The sequence below is a fragment of the Echiichthys vipera genome (assembly GCF_963691815.1).
Source record: "Echiichthys vipera genome assembly, chromosome: 8".
Classification (NCBI taxonomy): domain Eukaryota; kingdom Metazoa; phylum Chordata; class Actinopteri; order Perciformes; family Trachinidae; genus Echiichthys; species Echiichthys vipera.
In genome coordinates this window covers 21,978,002-22,001,066 of record NC_139833.1, presented here as the reverse complement: position 1 = coordinate 22,001,066, position 23,065 = coordinate 21,978,002, and the positions used below count along the sequence as shown (strand labels likewise).

The 23,065-nt window shown below is 39.1% G+C and overlaps 1 protein-coding gene across 2 annotated transcripts in view; it reads right to left on the bottom strand.

Annotated features, from left to right (window-relative positions):
* Nucleotides 1-58: 58 nt before the first annotated feature.
* LOC310950274 (transmembrane protein 65-like) overlaps nt 59-23,065 on the bottom strand; it is a 44,205-nt gene continuing 21,198 nt past the window's right edge. For both annotated transcript variants that reach the window (XM_083917984.1, XM_083917985.1), the window contains exons 4-8: nt 19,012-19,079; nt 17,558-17,612; nt 10,221-10,263; nt 3,343-3,448; nt 59-2,255 (exon numbers count right to left, since the gene is read on the bottom strand). In XM_083917984.1, the coding sequence (XP_083774110.1) occupies nt 2,106-2,255; nt 3,343-3,448; nt 10,221-10,263; nt 17,558-17,612; nt 19,012-19,079 (422 nt within the window). In that variant the 3' untranslated portion in view covers nt 59-2,105. The remainder of the gene's footprint in view (nt 2,256-3,342; nt 3,449-10,220; nt 10,264-17,557; nt 17,613-19,011; nt 19,080-23,065) is intronic.

The following is a 23,065-nucleotide window of genomic DNA, read 5'->3' as shown; positions in this document are numbered from 1 at the left end:
AGACTCAGAACATTTTATGATTTTTACACAATAAACATGTACAATAGGGTTTTTTTATTAGCAGTGCATGCAAGGTGGAAATCAAGCAATCAGATCAAAAATCCTAACTACATAAATATATTTTGTTCTTTTCTTCATTGTTATCACTGTTTAGGATCACTGTTACCCACATAATAAATAACTAGAACAATCTTATACAGGGCAAGTCTTCAGAGCATGTTTCGTAGGTTTAGTGATGGGCTATAGCAGAGCCATCAGTCGCAAAGTCCTCCCTGTTGAAGAAAATATACTAGCAACGGTGTTTTTGTGCTGACTAATATTTTTTGTTCTTAACAATGAGATGAAGAGTATATACAGTGAGGACATACATGAATACAAGTATGAATATTATAACAAAAATAAAAACATCTTCTACGAGGAAATTCCATTCAGTGACACGTGGCTGCTTTCTTTCATTTCAACTTCCGAATAGATTCAACGCCATAAACAGTTACCAGTCTTCAGTTCTGCTAAGGAGATGAGAAACAACTCTTATAAAAAGATAAATTAGGAAATCAGTGACTACATGATAAAGACCTGGATGGATGCTAGTGTCTTATCATGCCAAATAGATCCTTCCTGGCTTTGAGTTTCATGGCCTGTTGATGCCGCAGCGTTTGCATATCACAAGACAACGGTTAAGAACAATTAATGATCGTGATCTCAACTTGACATTGAGTGGCTTGAATACTAAACTGGAAGTAAGGGATTTTTCTGAGGTGCAAACCAAACTAAACTGAAAGAAACTTCCTTCAAATTTTAGCCAGCGGAGGGCAGTAGAGCAGAGACAATGTAATATGCTTTAAGGTAACGAAAAAATGTAATCATGGGTTAGTGTTAAAAAGCAATAATTTCAGTTACTGTGAAGTCCAATTGAAACTATCCACTGTGCTGTTGTGAGTATTTCCAGGCCCTTACTCTACGCTCCATAATAGAAACTGGACTCGAGGCCCGCTGCCATATTACAATGTGTGGAAGAGGTGTGTTGCTGTTCAGCTGCAGTTTGGTGGGGAGGTAATTCCTTTGGACCCAAAGGATCGGTGCAAATGGGACAGAGGTCTCGGGTGGATCAGTGTTTGCATGTCTTATCTTTCTGCCACAGCCTCTCTGAATTTCTCTCCTTCAAGCCCAGAGGATAGTAACAAACTGCTCTTTAAAAAGTTAGTTACTGAACTGCACCCACCTTATATTCAGTATAGATGATGGGAGACATTTGATGCATGTTACTGCTTTAGGTGATCATTATGTAGCATATAATATATCAGTTCATCACCAACAAAAAACATTATAATCTAAAGAAAAGAAGCCGGTGTTACATATTTACTCAATGAAAGCAGCTGACTAGTTGTCATGGAGTGAATGAGGCTGGTTGATGGGACGTTTTTAAGACTCTGACACCATCAAAAGGCAGACATGCTTGTAAAACTGAAGAGTAATATAGTTGCAAAAGGTGACCCTCTTTCCTTGGCTTATTATCACCCTCAAAAAAACAGGTAAGGGATGAGTTTAACACTGCTGAATCAAACCACTGGCATGCTTCTGTGTTCAGTCGAGATTTCACACAATTTACAAGACACCTCAAAATATATGGTACTTGCATTCGTACCGAAGTTTGTTGTGATATTTTAGGGGGTGCTCAACCTGCTATCTAACCATTTTGAGTCATAGGTTAATATACTCAAAAGACTGGAAACAGAGGAGAGGAAGGAGCCAGCAGTGTGTTTCAGATAAATTAGTTTCAGCCGGTGTCGGTCGGTCAAGACCAAGTTGAGGTTACGGTGCAATAGTTGGAGTAGCAGCAGTCCAATGAATCAAACATTACTTGTCTCTTCAAGAGACGGTCAATTCCCTGTGCTTAAGTACAAAGGCTACAATCAAATAATATCTAAAATCCTCTTCAGAATACCTCTCATAGTTTGACTGGGCCTTGTAAAGTAAAGCACCCGGTGATTAGACTGTAACAGGTTCAATGACATTTCCACACACTCCAGTCCACCAGACAAGTCCCAGTTTAAAGTATTCTACTGGATTCCAAATAAATATTTGCCTCCGGCCAGATGAAAGTCTCAGTTTTTGATGTTCTCTGTCGGAGCAGGAGGTGGTTGTGTTTTCTCCGTCGCCTCCTTCTTGCCTTCTTTCTTCTCATCATCGTCCTTGAAGAAAAAAAGAGGGAACATGCCAAGGATACAGCCGATGCCGACGCCAATGGCTTTGCCCTGCACAGAGGAAAATGGAAAAAAGAATCATTTTTAATAAATGCTCAAAATGGCTTGTAAATATGCCTCTTTACCTCCGCCATGGAGGTTACAGTTTGTTCTCGGTTCAGTTTTTCGTTTGTCTGTCAGCAGGATCATTGGAAAGCCAGAAACACGTTTTTCATGATACTTGCTTGAAGGGTGTAGCATGAGCCAAGGGAGAAGCCATCACATTTTGGAGCAATTTGAATCACAGGGCAAATGCACAAATTATTTTTCCTCTCCATTTACATTTGTGCTGCTACGTTCATATGGCAAAATTAGAGAAAAATGTGTTCCTGACTGGGAAACTTCACACTGCATTAACATCATGAGACAGGGCACGTCTTGATGGATGTCTGTTCTCTCCGACTGCTAGTTTTATGATACTTTGGTTCGTTTTGCATTAAGACCTGGACTTTAATACTGAACAGGTTGTGACTCGAAGAAATATTGCTAAGACTGAAAACAAGAAATATAAGACATGATTTCCCTTACTCTAAGACATGTATTCTATATGTTTGTATAAAATACAACAGGTATTACCCAACATGCCGGGAGAATTGTCATGACCTTTCACAATCAGCAAAGAGCCCTCTAGTGCTAAACCAATCACTCAACCGCATTACAGCTAATTATTGTACATATCCAACTTAAGCAGTCACAATATATTAAAATCATTCAGGTCTAAATTTCTCGCACAATGAAAGAGTGATCGAAGGGGCACATCACAGAGACTTGTGTTTCTGTTGTCACTGCACAAACCCCCAACTTGGCCTGAACCTTTACAATAGGTTCATTTATATCAATTTTAATATCCTCTCTGACTGTGGTTAGTCTGATAGGCTTTTGTCACACACACACACACACACACACACACACACACACACACACACACACACACACACACACACACACACACACACACACACACACACACACACACACACACACACACACACACACACACACACACACACACACACACACACACACACACTCAAAAGTGAGACAAGCATGGAGGTCCCTGTTATATTAGTGTGGTGTGGTACAGTATGATGATACGGACCGCATGAGAGCTGACTCTGGTTTGCCACATGTCAGCCTGTTTTGGGCTTAAGTCAGGAATCTGCATTCCCAGCCGATACGCCAAGGCCTCCACGTAACCTGCCAGCCTGAAGAGAGGAGGAGACAGACAGAAGAAAGAAGGATCAAACTCACTGTTATAACAGAACTATGACAATTCCAATCGGTGGCCCATTAAGGTGCTTTGAGAAACAGATGATGAATTATTACTGGGTGATACGACCAAAATTGTCTATGTATGATTATTTCATATCTCAATAACGATATAGCATGTTTACCGGGATTCCAATAAATAAATAGTCTGTATGAAATATAACCAAGTGGTAAAGCCTATTTTTACATTCTCCTATATGAATTAAATACCTGACAACTGAAAAGTATTTTGTCATTTTACTATGACTTTAGTTCTAATTGAACAGAATTTTTCCACAATCAGAACGTTAATCGCCATCCGATTGACATACACATGTATTTTACATTGTATTAGAAACGATATAGGAAAATCTATACATTAGACATTTTAAAATAATTTTGAAGATTTATATCTTCCTTTTTCTTTTACCTTCCTCCATATTACCCAGCCTACTTTATCTCAATGTATCACCATATCTGTTTACATATGTGAAATTATCGCTTATGTAATTCAGTTGATGTTAACTGCATTCTGATTATGAAACCAAAACTGCAATGTTGCATTGATATTTCCTCAGGTATTTCAGATCATTTTTCACGACATTGATGATAAATGATCATATATTGAATCATCACCCAAGATGAATGATAAGTTAAGTAAAAGAATTTGACATTTAAGAAGCCTGTGAGAAATGAAGGTCACTAAAAGAGACGTGTGAATCAGTTATAGACAGAAGTTCCTTTTTATTAGAGAGCAAGGGGTTTTCAAATTGAGTTCAGGCTGTCATTCCTACATAGATTGAGTTTACAACTACTTATTTGTGTTTGTTTTGTCTCCTTTGTTTTTTCTACATTACATGTCATGATCCATTAAACCACCCACGGAACAAAACTGGAGCAGCAAAGTAAACGACCAAATTATTCGATTATAACAAAGTAAATCAGCTGATGAATGTTCTTGTCTGCTACTCGTTTCAGTCACAAAAACAGCAGGATATCAAATAACAGAGGGAAAGGGAGAGAGAGAAAAGAGGGAGAGAGAGGGAGAGAGAGGGAGAGAGAGAGAGAGAGAGATGAAAAGCACTCTTCAATGTTTTATACAGATGACGGAAAAAAGAGACAAAAAATAGGTTTCACCGAGTATCATAAGAAACTCATAAAACATTAAAAATTGTACGTTTTGTCTGATGTGAAGTCCTGAATAACACTGTAACTGAATAATTCGCACAGAGCCACAATTTTACAAAAAAAGTTTATGTCCTTAATAAAGTAGATATAAAACTAATACATGACACTATTAAAATACATTGTAGTTTTGGGGAAGCTTCTTCTATCACCTGCGGGATATCGGTCTGATATTGTGAGGAGTTGGTGAACAGGTTCATCGGTGAATTGACCAACGGGCCACAAGTGCTACAACTACAGTCAGTTTATAGATTACCTATAGAGCAGAGAGACTGAGAGCACGGCTAATGTTTCCCTCAGTGGGGATAAAAGTCACACGTTCTATGTCAACATAAAATGTGGGCAAGAAGGGGATAAAAAAACAACAGAAAAATAAGAATTATATCTGGTGATTGCCTGGTGGCCATCATTGTAGTTAAATAAGCCAGGTTCAAAATAAAATTAAATTTCAATCATGTCATATTGGGACTTATAACAACATAAAAGATTCAACACTAAAGGCGAGGTTTGCACCTCTCACTATCAACCGTGGTTACTGTAGTCTGATAATTAAGAGGCTTCTTACATGGATTCCTAATTGTTAACAAGCTGCCAGACATGTAAGTCAGTAACCTATTACTCTTTGTTGCTGATTTAACATTGTTTCATGTTAAATCAGTGACACTTAGCTAACATTTGATTTTAAAATCTGTATTTGTATATAGCAACATATAACCTACACTATTTCTATCAAGAATTCACTGACAGAGACCCAAAACAGGCTTGGCTTAAGACCTCTCCCTATTCCTTGGTAAAAACTTCTCAGCAGCTTTGTGAATAGATTTTAAGAGGACTCTCTTAGCCAGGAACTTTTAGTGTTATGTACGAGTCCTCCTAGTAGTGAGACCAAATGTCATCAATATTTTATTAGACTCTCACTAGCATTTCCTTGCTGCCTGCAAGGTGGATACAATATTGGCATGGATGGTTGTTAAAGGGTGCATGGGATATTCTGCAGAAATGATGGATGGAATTCTCGGCTGCAGGCAGCTGATTTCAATCAGTAATCAGAGCCTGGAGCACAAAGGAGCTGGAGAGTGCCAGTTTTGGAGCCAATGGGCCATTATGCCGAGTTCAGCCTGTGTGTCGGGCAGACAGTCAGCCTGTGTTTTACTTGCATGATGCAAGTGTGTCCCAACTTTATGCCTTCTTGGACGGAGGGTGGATCTGTTCTGTGTTGTTGTTAATAAATTCCTTGTTGATGCATAGAATGATATTCCTTGATTCTTTCCCCAAGTTTCATCCCCTGGACTTCACAAGGGAACATTGCGTGCATACTGCGAAACACATTTGTAATTAAATAACCATCAAGTTATTCTCCCACACAAACAACCTGAGGCCTTTGGGGCCTCTGAGGGTCCGGGGTGTGAAGTTCTTGCCCACTTTGCCCCGTTGGTAATCCAGCCTTGCTGATGTAGCCTACACATTGAACTCATTGCAATTACAAAAGCGGTAACAGTGTTAAGACCAAAAAATTAACGGAAAAGTGTTAGGAGAGCTGCTCTAGCTTCCTGTCGTGTGTCCGCTCTGTGCAAAAACATACAGTGCAGAATAAGTCAAGTAGCTCTAGTGTCAGAAAATCAATTCAAGTGAGCATTTTGACCCAGTTCTGGTTTAGTCACCGTCTGGTGCTAATGAATCCTCAGTTCACCGCACACACAGACAAGCTGCAGCTGGAGCTGTCGAGCCAGGAGAGTGATAAGAAGCAAGTAGCATATATGAGAGAAAGATACGGAAACAGTGTGTGCCTGTGCGTGTTGAACTAGAGACGAAAACGGAGAAATAGAAGGCTTTTAGGAGAGTAGTTTCAGTTTTTATCACTACACATGATGAATTATGAAAGGAGCTAACAAACATACTTGCTACGTAAAATATTTTCTATATAAAGATATGGTGGAACAAAATCACTTTCCCTCTGTGTGTTGTAATCTGAGTTTCTCTCTTGTTTGTTTTGATAGCCAGACAATAATAATCCAACAGGCAATCATGATATATAGAAACTCATCATCCATCCAAATACTGACTCTCATATTCATACAAACAATGAAAATGTCAGGTGCCTTACCTTGACTGAACAGTAATACGGACACACGTCTTTGAGTCAAATCCAGCCCAAATAGTTCACATATTTGTAACAGCAGAAAAAAATCAAGGCTGCATCACCAAATAGAGAACCTGTGTGGGCAATAACAAAGTGTGTTCTTCTGCTGCAGTGGTTTTAAAGAGTTAAAAGGAGACAGCTGCTCTCATGTTGGTGGTGTTATCTAGGGAACTGTTTGATGCAGAAAGCAGGGATGCCAATCAAAATGAGTGAAAGTGAGAAACCGTTAATGGTGACTGGTGCTTTGAAGTCTTTATAGAAATAATCCTTTGACAGAATAAAGTATGCCATGATTCATACAAGCATCTTGCACCATGAGCAAAACACTGAATTCCTTCAGATACATGGGCTTTAAACCTCCTTAGAGGAAAATTAGACTTTCCCTCTTGGGATCAAAGTGTCACCCTTTAATCATGATACATTTAACTAGCAATCATCCATTCATGAACTGCCTTTATCTGCTTTTTTTATTTTTATAATACAAGGTCTTGGAATATGCTCCAACCCAGCATGTAAAAGGTTAAAATACAAACATGACATCACAGAAATTAAGTTTGGACCTCATTTAATTGAGTGAAATAACGCTCTCCTGGCTGCCTCGTCTGCCCCTGAAATCCACTATGCATTAAATCCAAAAGGAATAAAACTGCGGTTGAGACAAAGCTGTGCGGGAGGAGCATGTGTAACAACGGGCTGAACGGTCAGAATGACTCATGAGCTAAATTATGGACTTCAACAAGGTTTAGCTGGTTTCCTACATCTGTCAAAACACACACACACACACACACACACACACACACACATGCACAGAGGAAAATCTTACAAATCCACCAAAGCCTCCTTGACCTCCTCCACATAAAAAATATATGCACACAAATTAATTTGTGAATACACAGAATGCTCACCATAGGCACCAATACACACACACACACACACACACACAAACACACAGCGCAGCAGAGCTTAGTCCCGTCTCTGGGTTGAGGAAGACAGACGCTGAGTGGGAAGATTTACAAACAACCATTATCACGTAATCACTACATTATTGACTAAAGAGACTCCATAGAGACATGGCTGTGCAGCTACATCTATCTGTGCTGTTCCACAACATGAAGTTGGCTCCTTTGACTTTCACTGGGCATCAGTGTGAATCAGAATGTGCACATCTTACATCCTCTCCTACGAGTCATCGACGCTCTCACTGCTGTGTTACCTGTCTTTCTTCATCAGCTCTTAAAGTTTTATTACAGAGATGGAAATGACATAAAACTTAAAGTGAAACTACATGTTTTCTGCCCTCAGACTACAGGTTTATACAATTCTGTGTCTGAATGAAACCAAAATGAAGGCTCTCTGTCAGACAAACTATGAATTTCTTTGAGTCTTTCAGTGAAATGTAACTAAAGGTATCCTGGTCTTAATGAGGATAGATTTCACATGTTTTCTTTGAACGAGTTAACGAGTAAAATGTTTACAGTAAAGTGGCATCTGGGGGTCTCCTCATCTGGCTGCTTCTAAAGTGCCGCTGAGTGTAGCACAGGGTTAACTGTGTGCACTTCAGTCTTTCCCTTTTTGAAATGAACACAAGCTGTAATGCAAATGTTGTGGTGAAGGATACACCTGCAGGAGCTCCACTGAGACTCTGTTTAGCAGACGAACAGCCTTCAGGCTCACTGATATAAATCCATCAATAAAAAATAAAAATAAACTCTCTTGTCGGGTCTAATCAAGTCTCACCTTGACAAACTGGCCACAAGGGCTCCACTTTCCAATTATGACTGAGTGGCAAACACAGAGGCTCACACAGAGGCACACACAGAGGCACAGCCGTGTGTGTGTGTGTATGTCTACTGAGAGCTTTTACAAAGGCCAGAACAACATCGCTAATCCATCACACTAAAATGGTGTTAAGTTGACAGTGCAGTCTCTATACTGTAGTCTGTAGTATATATTACCTTGTCTGTTTTGCTCTCTCTGTATCTTAATGAGAAAGGGTAATTCTCTGTTATATCACTTATAATCACTGAAATATAACCAATAGGCTGATGGTGACACATGGTTAGAGGCCTCTTTTATTGCTCTACTGTAAGTATTCTGGTTGGCAGGTTAGGAACTGATTATTCGGCCACTAGAAGGGTCTGAAGTGGAAAATAGTCATGAATCAGCTGACTGAACCTGATAATACATTACAATCATTTCAAATGATCCAAGAACACGCATACTTATTTTTGTGTGTCGTTTTTTGTTTATCGACTGAACATGATCGCATGCTGCACACAACAGACCTGCAGTCATTGTTCTGATTCAGGGAAGGGAGAAAGAGTCTCTAGATCATTTTATCAGAGGAAACTAGAGGATGAAGCTGGAGGAGGAAGACTGAGAAACAATTTGTATTACTGTGGATACTTTAGTGAGGTTGAATATGTTTAACATGAGGGTTTTAGTATGTCAGCAGTTGAATATTCGGTCCATGTTATGCTATACATCTGTTTCGGGGCGGCAGAGGCTTGGGAACTGAAGGGTCGCCGGTTCAAGTCCCCATACGGACCAAGAGAGGAGGGTGGACTGGTGGCTGGAGAGGTGCCATTTCACCCTCTGGGTACTGCCGAGGTGTCCTTGAGCAAGGCACCAAACCCAGAAACTGCTCTGGGCGCTTCTCATGGGGCAGCCCTCTCGCTCTGACATCTCTCCATTAATGCATGAATATAGGACCTGTTTGTGCATGTTTGCATATTTGAATTTCCCCTCGCGGGACTAATAAAGGCACACTTTCTTTCTTTTTCCATAGCTGTAACCTTACATTATTCGCTGAAAAACCCTGTCAGTTAAATCAGGCTGCAGACTTATTTAAACACACCTTGTTTAGACTGTGTTTATTTAATGAACCTCATTGATACGTTTAAATTAGTCAGCTTTTCATATTCATAGTAATACTGTCTTGTCTCCTCTGAGACACAAACCTCTGGTGGCCGCATTCCTCCTTCTCCTGCTGCAAATGCTTATCTTCCTCTGGGCTAAATTCAATAATTACCGTTTAATACAAAGCAATTTAATGGTTAGCCTTCACCAAAGGGATCGGAGTGTGATAGTAAACCTAAACCTTCATTCTCTCTGTATATTACAATTTGCATTTTTCTGGGTGTAAAAAAAAACCCACTGTTTTGCTGCAATAACTTGTGCAATGGGATATAAACTATGATAGGACCATTTTTTAACATTTCATCATTTTAGTGAATACGGGCTATGATTCTAAATCCTCTCAACCTGCCAGAATTTACAGAAACTTTATTAGCCTGTGCGTGGATGTGTATGTTTGTGTGTGTGTGTGTGTGTGTGTGTGTGTGTGTGTGTGTGTGTGTGTGTGTGCATGTGAGGTGGTGTGTGTGTATTTGTGAAATTCTTACCCTAGTCCTGCCAGATCAGACACCAGGTTGCCAAGGGCAGCAGCTGTGGAAAACAAAAGGAAGAGAAAGAGACATTATTAGAAAATGAGTTTGGGAAATAGAGGGTTGTATCGAGGAAGCCAAGAGGCACAAGACAAAGAATTCATCATATGAAACACAAGAAATAACACAGTTTTCCATGTACCACTTAGAGGCATGTGCCTGGATTCCTCTGCTAAATTCCCCTCATTATCCATATGTATGGACAAAATATGAACTGAATAACACCCAGAATGTGGCTGTAAAGTAGTCACGATACATGTGCATCAGAAATATAAGTGGATCAGTCAGCATAATATTTAGCTGAGAGAAACACACAGAGCAAATATAGGTCAGTTTTTTTCTTATAATAACCATGTACTGCTTATTTTTACCATGTTGGTTTTTACACAAGATAGGATAGACAACCCCAGTGCATTCTGGGCTCATTAAGGAGGTAAATGCTGAAGCCCATATTGCTGTACACTCACTCCATGAGATCAATAACTCTATATGAATAATAACATCAGCTGTTCTCATCAGCTGATCACATCTAACCAACAGCGAAGCGTCACACCTCTTGTACATACTTAGCCTATCATCCTGCTGCTGTCTCTGTTTAAATATGATTCTCTCTCTGCCTTAATACATTTAAGCTGCTATTATCCGCACTTCTCTGCTGCTGTCAGTCGTCATTTCACACAAAACAAATCATTCTGTAGCAGTTCCAAAGATTTCTACCACTTTGTAACATTTACAACGTTCACTGAGAAGCACTTGTACTTCATCCATCACTCACACTAATTAGATAAAAGAAAGATGGAGTAAATCATAGAGGGAATGAGGGTGAAAGATCGGGATTTCCAGATTGAAATGACCTTTGTGTCATGAACTTAGTCGGGACTAAGTTGGGAGATGTTGCATGAAAGAATCTTGTTCTGTTGTTTACTGATCTAGTCGCTCCAACATGAGACAACAAAGTCTGTGTTTTGCTTGTGTGCTCTCTGTTGTCCCTGACCCAGAGTTCAGAGTATTGCTGCTGCAACTGTAGCGACCAAGACGTTGTTGGGGAAATACTGTAGAAACAAAGCAGCAATGTCATCTCTGCTAAGGCCCGACCTCTATTAAACTCTGGTTGGAGGTCTGGAGTGCTTCGATCCATCAGCTTTTCTGTTACTGTAGCAACAAGGAAGAAAAAAACACAAAGTACCCAAACTGGCTGTGGTGACTACTTTCTGCTAACAATCTGTAGTCTGAACAAATCACCAACAGAACCTGCGCCCACATTAAAAAGCACAGAGGAATTCAGATAAGACACTTGTTAGGGAAGTGTTTTTTAATGTGTCTGAACAAAGCATTAATGTTAATAAGCTACAGGTTTGTCTGCAGTTGGCTCCAATCAAGCATGTTAGCGTGTTGCTCCTTGAGAAGCTCTTTGGATGACTTCATCACAAATTCACAATGAGTGTGCAGGTTCCTAACTCTGTTCTGGTTCATGGTTCTGGTTCAATCATACCTTGTACAAACCCCTTAAGAGGCAGATGTAATGCAGAGCAAATCAGGCTTGATTATGTTGTCACACTGCTTAATTGTTATTACAAGCCAAGGTCAACTGTCAATCACACCCACACAAAACAAGTCATTCCGGACAAGTTCCAAAGATGTTGACCACTATGTTATAAACTTAATAACCTTCATTGAGTAGTGAGAGTCTTGCACATCATCCGTCACTCTCACTAATTATAAAAGAATGATGAAGTAAATTTCGAGAGTGAGTGAAGGTAAAAGATCCTTCCCTGTTCTTCTGTTCCTTTAATTGCATGCTTACTTTATAATGGATACCGCCATCTTTCACTGGAACGCTTTAAACTTTCTAGACCTGCAGCGAAAGCAGAGTTGCTGTCTTCATGTCTATCATAAACTGACGTAAACTGGTGGCTTAATGGGCTGTGATACAATCCGAAACAACAAATGGGGGACAGTGGGAATGTTGTATCAGTGTCTCCTGCTTTTATCGACAAGGCTGTAGGTCATGATGACAGCTGTATACGAGCAACACCTATCTATACCCGGAGGGCTCTCTACAGCAACAATAACACACACAAGTACACCTAAACATCACTGCATATAGCTTGTTCGAACACACAGGTTTTATCAGTAAAGGTGAGTGTGTGTTTGTATGTGATAATTGCAGCCTTTGATGAAACCAGTAATTTCGAGATTAAAATGTCATGAAAACCATCTTAGAAGCATTTATTCAGTCTGGTATGTATTACAGTATTTTTCAACCTGGACCCTATATTCTAATGTTTGTATGTCTAAGGGCGCACTCACACTGTCCATTCAAACCGTGCCCAAGCACGTTTCATGGCTAAAGTCTAATTTGTTCGCCAGTCGCCAGTGCGAGTACAACTGACAACGACATTTTAAAAAATGCCGTTCAAGGGTTCGCAGTGGTGTGATTCTGAGGTGGAGTGTCTACTGCAGATTTCGTCAGATGAAAATCCAAAAACAATTAGACAAAACTTAATCTCCGAGGGGTGATTACGTTTAAGCAAGAAGTATTCGAGCCTCGGCTTGGATCATTTCACGTACTGTGAGTGCAAGTGGGCCTGGGCCAAGTGTGAGTGAGTCTTAAGTGAGTAATGGGTACAAATATGTTTGAAATGTTTTTGTCGCTGATCGGAACAGCTTGTTATTATAAGTGTCTGACTAAATGATTGAAAAATGGAGATATCACGTTCTGAAACCTCGGCAGGTGACAGAAGACGACGTCAGACTATCATACTGTAGGAGCTACACTATGCACAGCTATCATAGACTAACGCTACTTCAGGATAGGACAGGCTGATGCTGTGGCTAGTTGTGCTACAATTGTCTACAGTGATAATTGTGAACAGACTGACTACTGCTAGTCAAAGAGTAGAAGAAATCCTACCAAAGCATTTTTATTAAAAAAAAAAATGTGGAGAGCTGCAGACAGAGCGGAGGGAGGCTGATTTTATTAGCTCAAGTTACTGTGTTGACCTGCATCAGTAGCAACACACAAAAGCATGACAGGATAACAGCAACTTCTCCATCTTTCTATAATGTAGTCAGACACTCGAATCTGAGTCTGTCAGCCGGAAAAACAACTTTCAGTGGACATATATTGATGATTTGTAAAGGATAACATTACAGCTTCCAGTTACATTGCTCATGCCCAGTAAAATGGTTGTTCCATTAGTCACTCAGACACATGGGAAAATAGGTTGAAAAATACCAACGTTCCTCTTTAATGCAGGATTAAGTTATCAAAAATTAGAAAGCTGTATTAAAAACACTAATGCAATATAAATATGAGGACCAATTGAAAAGGAGACATTTGATCCTATTTGGAGTTTCCAAGCCTCTGTGTAAAGTAACTGGCCTCAGCAGTAGAGCATCAGCTGAGGCAGAAAGGGTGTGATTGGTGGACTTGACACTGTTACTTAATCACTCTGGACTGAACTAGATAACTGCTTCCTCTTGATTTACAGCCCCCACATGTCCCCATTGTAGCAGCGATGAGGAAACGGAGTCTGAGTGATAGACACTGGGTTGAGGCTGTGCTTGAGGAAACAAAATGAAGCTATTTCTGTTTTCTGGATATGTTTGTTTTATCGTTTCTTCTGTGTGGTAGTTTCCTTACATTATACAGCCTGTCAAACCATGAGTTACCTTTCCGAAACATCAATTTTACATTTCTGCCTGAGTTTGCATCCTGATAACCTTTTTGTCTACATAATCACGCCTGAAATAGGAATTAATGAAAATATTTTGTCTTAATCAAAATCCCAGTCATCCTTCTCTTGTACAAGTTCCAAAAGAAAATGAACAAATTCACATTTTCAATTGAATATCTGCCTTGAATTGTAAATCTAAAAGAGCAGGATCAATCCAAAAGTTAGTTCGACAAGATTCAAATAACTCCTTTTTACAGTATATATTGATTGATTGATTCATTCATTGATTTAATGATTGATTGATTGATTGATTGATTGATTGAATTGTCGATTGATCTGTCGGTTATTTTTGCGGTTAATGGTCGATCTATAAAATGTAATACACTTGTGAAAATGTGGATCCCAAAGTCCAACATGACGTTCTCAAATGTCTTGTTTTGTCCACAACTCAAAGATATTCAGTTTACTGTCATAGAGAAGGAAAGAAAAACAGATCATATTTACACATAAGGAGCTAGAATCAGATAATTTGGAACAATTAATTGATTGTCAAAATAGCTGGTTATTAATTTAGACGTTGACAACAAATTGAATAATCAACTAATTTTTGCGGCTTTAACTGAGTCCTTTATTATTGTGTCTTGTACAAAGTGCCCAATCCTCATAGGTTTACAAGAACAAAGGTTGAAATATTTCATTATATTTCATTAACATTCATTACAAAGTTATTTTACAGCTCTGTCTTAAACTAAATATTCTGCCTTCTCAGGCTTGTCAGAACAATCTGCTATAAAAAAGGTTCCCTTCCTCAAGCACAACTCAAGTTTGCCATAATCATGCAACCATGAGAAATACAGTAAATACCTTATATCTTTGTAGATCAGACAGTAAAACAAGAAAGTGAACCTCATTCTCAATTTCCCCTAACGAACACAATAAACAAAGTCTGTCTCTCCTCTACAGTGGCATTTATCCCTGAAAGATCCATCACTCTTTGGTTTAGTCTGCAGCACCGGTCAAGGTTTCAACACCTCTCCAGTTCCTGTTAAGTCTTAAAAGTTACGCTTCAGGCCTCTGCTCTGTTACAGCATCAGCACTGACTCCTCTAAGTCTTTCAGACGGATCACTTTCCTGAGTCCAAAACAACAAAAGCACAGTGTGGTCAACAACAGTAACAACTAAAGAAGAGGAAGAGAAAAAAGTTAAGACTGCCAGTTGCCCTTAAACTCGTCTTTTTTCTGGACCAAGATGGAACAGGAAGAAATTAATTTAGATTTTTGCTGATACTAGGTGCATTACCATAATTCATTCCAATGCTGACTGAGTGATGGCGGCCATAGGACCTGCCAAAAGAATTAGACATTCAGCAATTTAGTCATGAATGTTGTTTTTACCAGCATTAAATATGCAAATATGGAGAGTTCTCATGCTTTATAAAATCAGTGTACTCCTCTTCTCTGCATTCACATGCAGTGTTATATCTACTATAACAAGATACATCCAACAGGAACAAGTGTGATAACATTAAAATGCAAATGTGCCTCTTTGAGCTAAGTGGATATTCATTCATTCTGCTTCCCAACACTATTATCATATTTATGAAATCATCATTATCCAGGCCAGCCAGTGTCACTCTGTCATCTCACTTTCTGTTTCTGGATTGGTGTTGCAGCGGTGTTAAAATTCTCACTTTATCATTAAAGCTTCATTGTGAGACTGGTTATTTTGTCGTCACTGGAATTGAAAATGCCTCCTTCTATTTTTGTTTTAAAGAGTTGAAAGTCTACTATGATTATGATACCATCACTCTGATAACAGGGAGTGCAACTTCAGCCCCGGCGGAAAATGAAGATCTAAACGTAAACTAAGTCTCAGGTAAAAGCTTGTGTCAAATAGAAATTTGCCTGGAATTTTTCCCATTGTTCTGAAACCTGAGCAGTTAAATGATGGTGATGATGATTTAAAGGTATTTTGAGTAACATTTCATTAAAATGAAAAGGAAGGATAGACCTATGTTATATATTCAGTTGAGATGTTTACTTACTATACTTACTATACTTATACTTATTAGCCCAAATGTTGCCAACAATGTTCAAATCAGTCCTTTTATTCAAGGTAAGGCTCTGTTACATTTGGTCACCTGTCAATGGCGTCATATTCCCGTTGGGAATGTGTCAGAGTCGTGGTTGTCAACCAGAAGCTTCATAAATTGACTTTATATCCAGTTTTGAGACACATTTTTATGATACACATTTTAGATCTTGGTGGTTTTTAACTCTGTATTTTAACGGATGAAGGATCTCAGTCATCAGACGTCTGGATCTGAAGTTATCAGAGCAAAAAAGCTGAGCAAACGTTAGCGGCAGCTCAGCTCACAGCCCCTCTGCCTCTGGAACAAACCTGATTTAAACATGAATCTGCTTTATTCAATGTTTTTACAGGAGAGGAGGAGACTGTTGAACACAGGAAGGAACTGGGAGAACTGGGAGAAGCTGACTACGATGAAGACAACTCCCACGATCCTCACCACGTTATTGTGTTGATTGAGAGAACCCTTGAGGCAGAAAATTACATATGTACCTGCAATTTAATGTATGCAAATATACTGGAGAGAAATTGTATGACAAACATACTTTTATCAGATGGAAAAAGGCCATCTGGTAAAATATGGAAACATGTCAAAACAGACATGTAACCCACTTAATAAAGGGCATGTTTAGGTAATCGACCAAAGTTTGTGAGGCATCTTCTCTTTGTATCAATAATGTTATACAACAATCTTCAATCATAATGTTATGTTTTTTTTTTTAAAAGGGGATTTATTAAATATCATCATGTATGCAAATAGAGAAGATAACTTAAATGTTGTGAAGTTGATAAAAATGTGTGAAAACTTTCATTATATTGCTTAGAAATGCAAATGTTAGACAAACTCTAACAGAAACATTCTCACACTTTCTTAATACACATCTATTCACCTTTGAGATAGGAATGACATTAAGATGCAACATAGAGTGCAAGCATTTTTTTGTGGAATTTTTATTTCTATCTTGTGTTTTTTTTGTGTATTTATTTTGGTATTGCTGTGTAGTTGCAGCCTTTTTTGTTTGGGTTTATGTCATCCATTCGTCTTCCGTTAGTAATATGTTACTGTAAGCATAATGTTTTGGAGGGCTGCAACTTAAATGGCCAGGATGACGTCATCAAATGTCTTGTTTTGTCCATACCAAAGATATACACTTTACCGTCATAGAGGAGGAAAGAAAGCAGAAAATATTCACATTTAAGAAGCTGAAATCAGAGAATTTTGACTCAAAAGGATTAAGGATTCAAAATAGTTGCTGATTAACTTAACAGTTGACAATTTAACAGTTAATCTTTGTTATTGTGGTATAGAGAATGGTATGGGAAAGTCAGGCAGGAGAAGGGCAAACGTGTCCTTTTCATCTGTACATTGTTTACAAAAAACTTAAGGAAACAAACAAGATAACAATGACTTAAGTTTTCAAAAGCTGAGGTAAGAACAAAATAGTGAAAGTACACTGCCTCATACTGACAAAGATAAACATTTCTTATTAGATACTGAGTTACATTAAGATCACAAGATTCTCTTACCAGCCATAGTTGAAATGCCGAGGACCACGCCAATGGATAATTCAATGTGTGTGCCCTGGAAACAAACACAGACACACACAGACACACACAGAGACACACACACACAGACACAAAGACACACAGACACACACACACACACACACACACACACACACACACACACACACACACACACAGACACACACACACACACACACACACACACACACACACACACACACACACACACACACACACACACACACACACACACACACACACACACACACACACACACACACACACACACACACACACACTTTATGGTTCATTTGTAAGACAGGAAAGATTTCAATGTACTTCTGTTGTTCTATAATAGAAACCATCAGTGCAAGCTAATGATCTGTCTACGACATGTTCATGTGAGAGAAATACAGAACAGACTTATTCAACTGAGGCTAACTTGGCATCTTTTATCCAAAAGGGCTTATCACAGTATTATTATTATGGTCTGTGATGGCAGTATGATTTTAATCTCTAATAATGACAACTTCCTCTTCCTACTGGTAATGTTAAAAACATTTTAAGAAGCTTCCAGTCTTTCAGTTTATGGATTTCTTGGCTTTAAAAGAACTGCAGAGCTCTTAACCCATACATAATGTAAAGTCAGACCTTTATACCCACTTCCTTAAAAATAAAACCCAAAAGAAACATTTGACCAAATGCACTTTGCACATTCACATTCACAGACAAGTTTCCAGTCTGATTACTTATTGATTTCAATTTGCATGGCTTTGCAGAGTCAGCTTTATGAAGAGCAAAAAGAAAGAAAGAAATATGTCGCATAGTATCTGCATATTCTTTCACCGTATTGAGATTTTGGTAAAGTTATACCATTCATTCATTCATTCATCTTCAACCTCTTGTCCCTATCAGGGTGGCAGGGGGCTGGAGCCGATCCCAGCTGACATTGGGCGTGAGGCGGGGCACACCCTGGACAGGACGCATTCAATTTTTTTTAGGATATTCTCTTTTGTTTTTTTTTATATTATCTCCATCTCTTTGTAGAGACCTGTATAAGAATTCATCATCTCTGACCCTATGTGCTTGTCCTTCATTCTCTGAGCAGTGGCATACCTCTCCACTGGGTTTAGATTTCATTATTTGAACTACTTCACAAAGACTTAAAAAAGAATATGCATGCTTATGGAAGGCAAATGTCTAAAATTGAATTGGATGTCATAAGAGAAAGAAAAAGAGAGACAGGCTGCAAATCAATGGAAATACGTATATGGGGATCTAAATAAATACAGCAGCATCAAGCAAAAAAAAGATTGATGTTTCTCCTCCCTCGATGCTTCCCTCCTACAGTATTATGAATACATGCAACACTTTCTTTATGCAGTGGTTTCCCCTGTGGAAATCAAACTGCAGCTGCAGGGGAGCACAGCCCTGCAGGGAGCTGACAAACTTACAGCAACAATCATGATGCAGTTGTCCAGGAATCCAAATCCAACGAAAGGGATTGCATTGTGCAGCAGAACTGTAAAACAACAAACAAAACAATACATCAGAGCCAGAGAACAGAGAAAATAAACAGGAAGTATGTTAGTAGTGTGTGTGTGTGTGTGTGTGTGTGTGTGTGTGTGTGTGTGTGTGTGTGTGTGTGTGTGTGTGTGTGTGTGTGTGTGTGTGTGTGTGTGTGTGTGTCTACATGAATAAATAACAACCCGACATAATTGAGCCTTGCGGAGCAGAACTGTAACAGAATTAATAAAAAGAAGATACAAGTGCATGAGAAAATAAATATTATGACACTGCTGATGGGAGATGCTGCAATAAAGTGAAGATGGATCATAACTAGAGTCATTAATGCATGCAGGTTTTTAAGATGTTGTTGTAAGAGGTTGAAGTGACAAAACAGCATGCAGAATTTATTCAACTTGTGACAGAAAATGTAATAATCGATCATATCTTATTTCTTGTAGCACCATCAAAGCCATTGGTAAAACTGGCCACCTCACAGACCAGCATTAAAACAATAAAGTATTTTCCCAAACTGGAAAAATAGGTTTCATCTTTGAAAATCAAAACAGACACAAACATTAAACCTCAACCTTTTGTGGAAATAGTGTCATAAATATCAATCAGCTCCATTTCTAGACCCAAAAAGCTATCAGAATGCAAATATTTCTACATGGAGTCATGTATTTGTCCCTTTACATGCACAAATAGATTCACTGTGTGTGTAAATAAGATAGACAGTGTAATATCCTGCTGATTTTGTGAAAGTGAATTTTAAATGTCACCAACTGCCCCAGGAAAGTTTAATATATTCTAGTTGAAGTTCAATTGAAGTCCAGTCTAGTTCCAGTAAGTGATGTGTAGAACTGTGTTGGCTTCAAGTATAATATCTGCTGAATACCACTCATTACTTTTCTCAGCTCTCCTTCAGATGATATGAAGTATATTGCAGTGTGAGTACACAAATCACCTACTCATTTCTATCTTAAACATACTTTACTTGGATGCTACACCAGGGGCAACTTGGATTGGCTTTTAAGAGCATTCCATCTTTTTGTGCTGAGATCTGTAGAATCAAATCCTGGTGTTTGGTTTGGACGCTACAAGTCAAGAGTATGTTCTTAGCAGCAGTGAGTGAGCTCTGTGCAGGGACAGCTACTAATTTTGCCTCTTGGATCTCTAGTTTCCATTCAAAACATCATTGATAATTACGTGACTGCATTTTAAACAACCAGAACAGCTATTTATTTTTTTATTTTCTAATTTTAACTTCCCAACGAGTACCCCTTATCTCCCCCGGTCTCAGTTGGAAATTAAAAATAGACTCCTCTGGTTAAAGTAGTTCCAATAACTGAACTTTGTTCTTACTCTGTGAATAAAATGATGGATGAAAGCTGTTTGTGGAGAGGTTTTTTTTAAGTGATTGGTCTTTACCCTTGTGCCAGCATCAGGCCAAACTCTGCAAATGTGGCGTGAACTGCATCTGTTCAGTATATTCTGCACAGAGGTCTCGGATGAGGTCTGTTCTCTGTGGTCTGCTGTTAATTTTACATTGTGATCATATCTCATCAAACCAACCCATCTTCTTTTTTCTAAAGGAGTGTCAGCTCTAGAGATTGAAGTCTAAAATCTGTTTCAGAGACACTGCTCCTCAACGGGTAATATTTTATGTCATACATTATATTAACTTTATTGCTTTTTAAAATGTTCATATTCAAATCTATGGCTGAATCCCGATCTCCACACTCATAGACTCAAGGACTTTTGGCCGTTCTGTCCAACAGACATTTTGAACCCTTTATGAACACTTTGCCTGAATCCACATTTTTTTTTTTTACAGATTTTTTTGGGGGGGCAGAAAAAAACCTTTATTATATAGGACAGACAGGAAATGGGGTGAGACAGAGAGATAGGGATAGACATGCAGCAAAGGACCGCAGGTCGGAGTCGAACCCGTTGCCGCTGCCTCGAGGACCTTCAGTCTCTTTACATGGGGCGACTTCACTAACCACTTCGCCCCTGTGAATCCACATTTCTGCAGACTTTGGCTGAGCGAATGTCCCACAATTCATAGCATTGTGACATTAATATGGTGTTACCAGGTAAAAAAAGAAAACGAAAACAAGGATAAACTGGCACATGGCTGCTCAGCCCATATCCACGGATCAGCCTGCATATTAAAATTAGATAGAAACATTAACATTAAGGAATTAGGATGGTTCATAAAAACACATGAAATGAAATGAAAGTGTAATGAAGCACACTGGTTTGTTCATCAATCATTTCTTTTAATTTTTTTTAATGATGCCGACTTGACAAAATAATTTTTTTAATGATGCTGATTTGTAATTATTTGACCTCTGTAAAAAGCCTATAATGTTCAAAACTGTAAAGAGGGTAAAATAAAAATTCCCCAAATCCACAATTGTACACAGCATGTCTTGGTGTTGTCATGGTAACGGGATATGTCGCTGCAAAGCGCTGTCCCATTCCTGTTCATGCCATTTCCAGCCCTTGCAGCCTCTCGCACTCAAGGACTTTCCAGGTGACGTCAGTTAAGTCTGCGAGGGTTTAGGGATCAGGGTTCAGGGTTTAGTATGGAGATTGTGATTGGGCCAGCGTCACAACTGTATTACAATTAATTGTGGGTAATTAAATAAGGGAAGTCTGCAGAAAATCCACTTGAGGAGTTGAGGATTTGGATAGCCCTTACTCGCAAAGTCTGTAAGTGGGGTGAAGTCTAAAGATTAGGATTCCGCCCTGGGTTGATGCTGGAGACGAACTGATTGCCGGCAGGTGTGTTGGAAGAGCAGGAAGGGACACAGGAACCAGGAGAGGGATGGAAATGTGTTGGTCGAAAATGGGTATGAAAGAGAGACAGAGCGCACATACACACAGAGCCCAGGAGACACACAAAGGAAAGATAGGGGCACTGCTGCAGCCATGACACTTGAGCCAGGGTTGAGTCAATTTGCATTCCCACTCAATTACTAGTGTTAAAAAGGAAGATGTTTTACAAAAGGGTTTCAGCATTAAATCAGCTAGCAAGCTTATTTTAAGGATTTTTGGTTGAATGGCTCTGTTTTATCTTAATGGAAAGGCTTTTTCCACTTTTTTCCACAAAAGTTATTGAGGCGTGTAACTCCCAGCAGGGGAAAAAAGCAACAATGCACACATCACAAAGAAGTTACTGTCTTGCGGAACATCACAAGGGCTGTGTTGGACGCTGTTGCCCCTGTGACAGCCGGCTGGGTCGATGTTTCTTTTTAAAGTTTGTTATCTTTAGTGTAGAGCCAAAGCAGGAAAAACTGCATTTCAGCACAAGACAAACCCTGAGCTTCAGAGTAGAGAATTCTCACATGATGTCTCTGTTTCTGCTTAGACTCAAAGATCTCTTTGTCTTTCGTTCTCACAGTATGCACTGAACAGGCATGCTTTCCACCCGCTCAGCAGGAGGAGAGAAATGTGAGCAGCACAGAGTGAAGTGCCTGCAGAAGCTTTTAGTTGAGTGTGTGCAGGTGGACTACCTATGTGTGAGTGTTTGACCTTCTATTTGTAAAAAGAAATTATCTTTTGTCAGTTTCTCCTCTCTATGTGCTAATTCCATTGCGTTTTAAACTAACTTGCGATGTTTTTCTTTTTATCTGCCTTTTACATTCCCTGAGTTAATTTTGGTTTCTCTTCAGTATTTTGCTCAGTAACATTTATGAGTGTTTAAGGACAGCAGGAAGGCGACCTGCTGAAGCAAATTAGGATTCTATAAACCATAAATATTAATCAATAAATATATCTAACTATAAAGCAAGGAATTTCTGTCTGTGTGTCTGTTATTTACATGTCTTGAGAAACGGTCATCCGATGTTCTTCACACTTGGTGGGTGTATTGCTGGGCACCCAGGGGAGTGCAGTGTCTAATTTGATGCAATTTGTCCATATGCTGCCGCTATAAAAACAATCTTTATGTTTTGGGCCTGTAACTTTTGAATCGTAAGCCTCAGAAGCAAA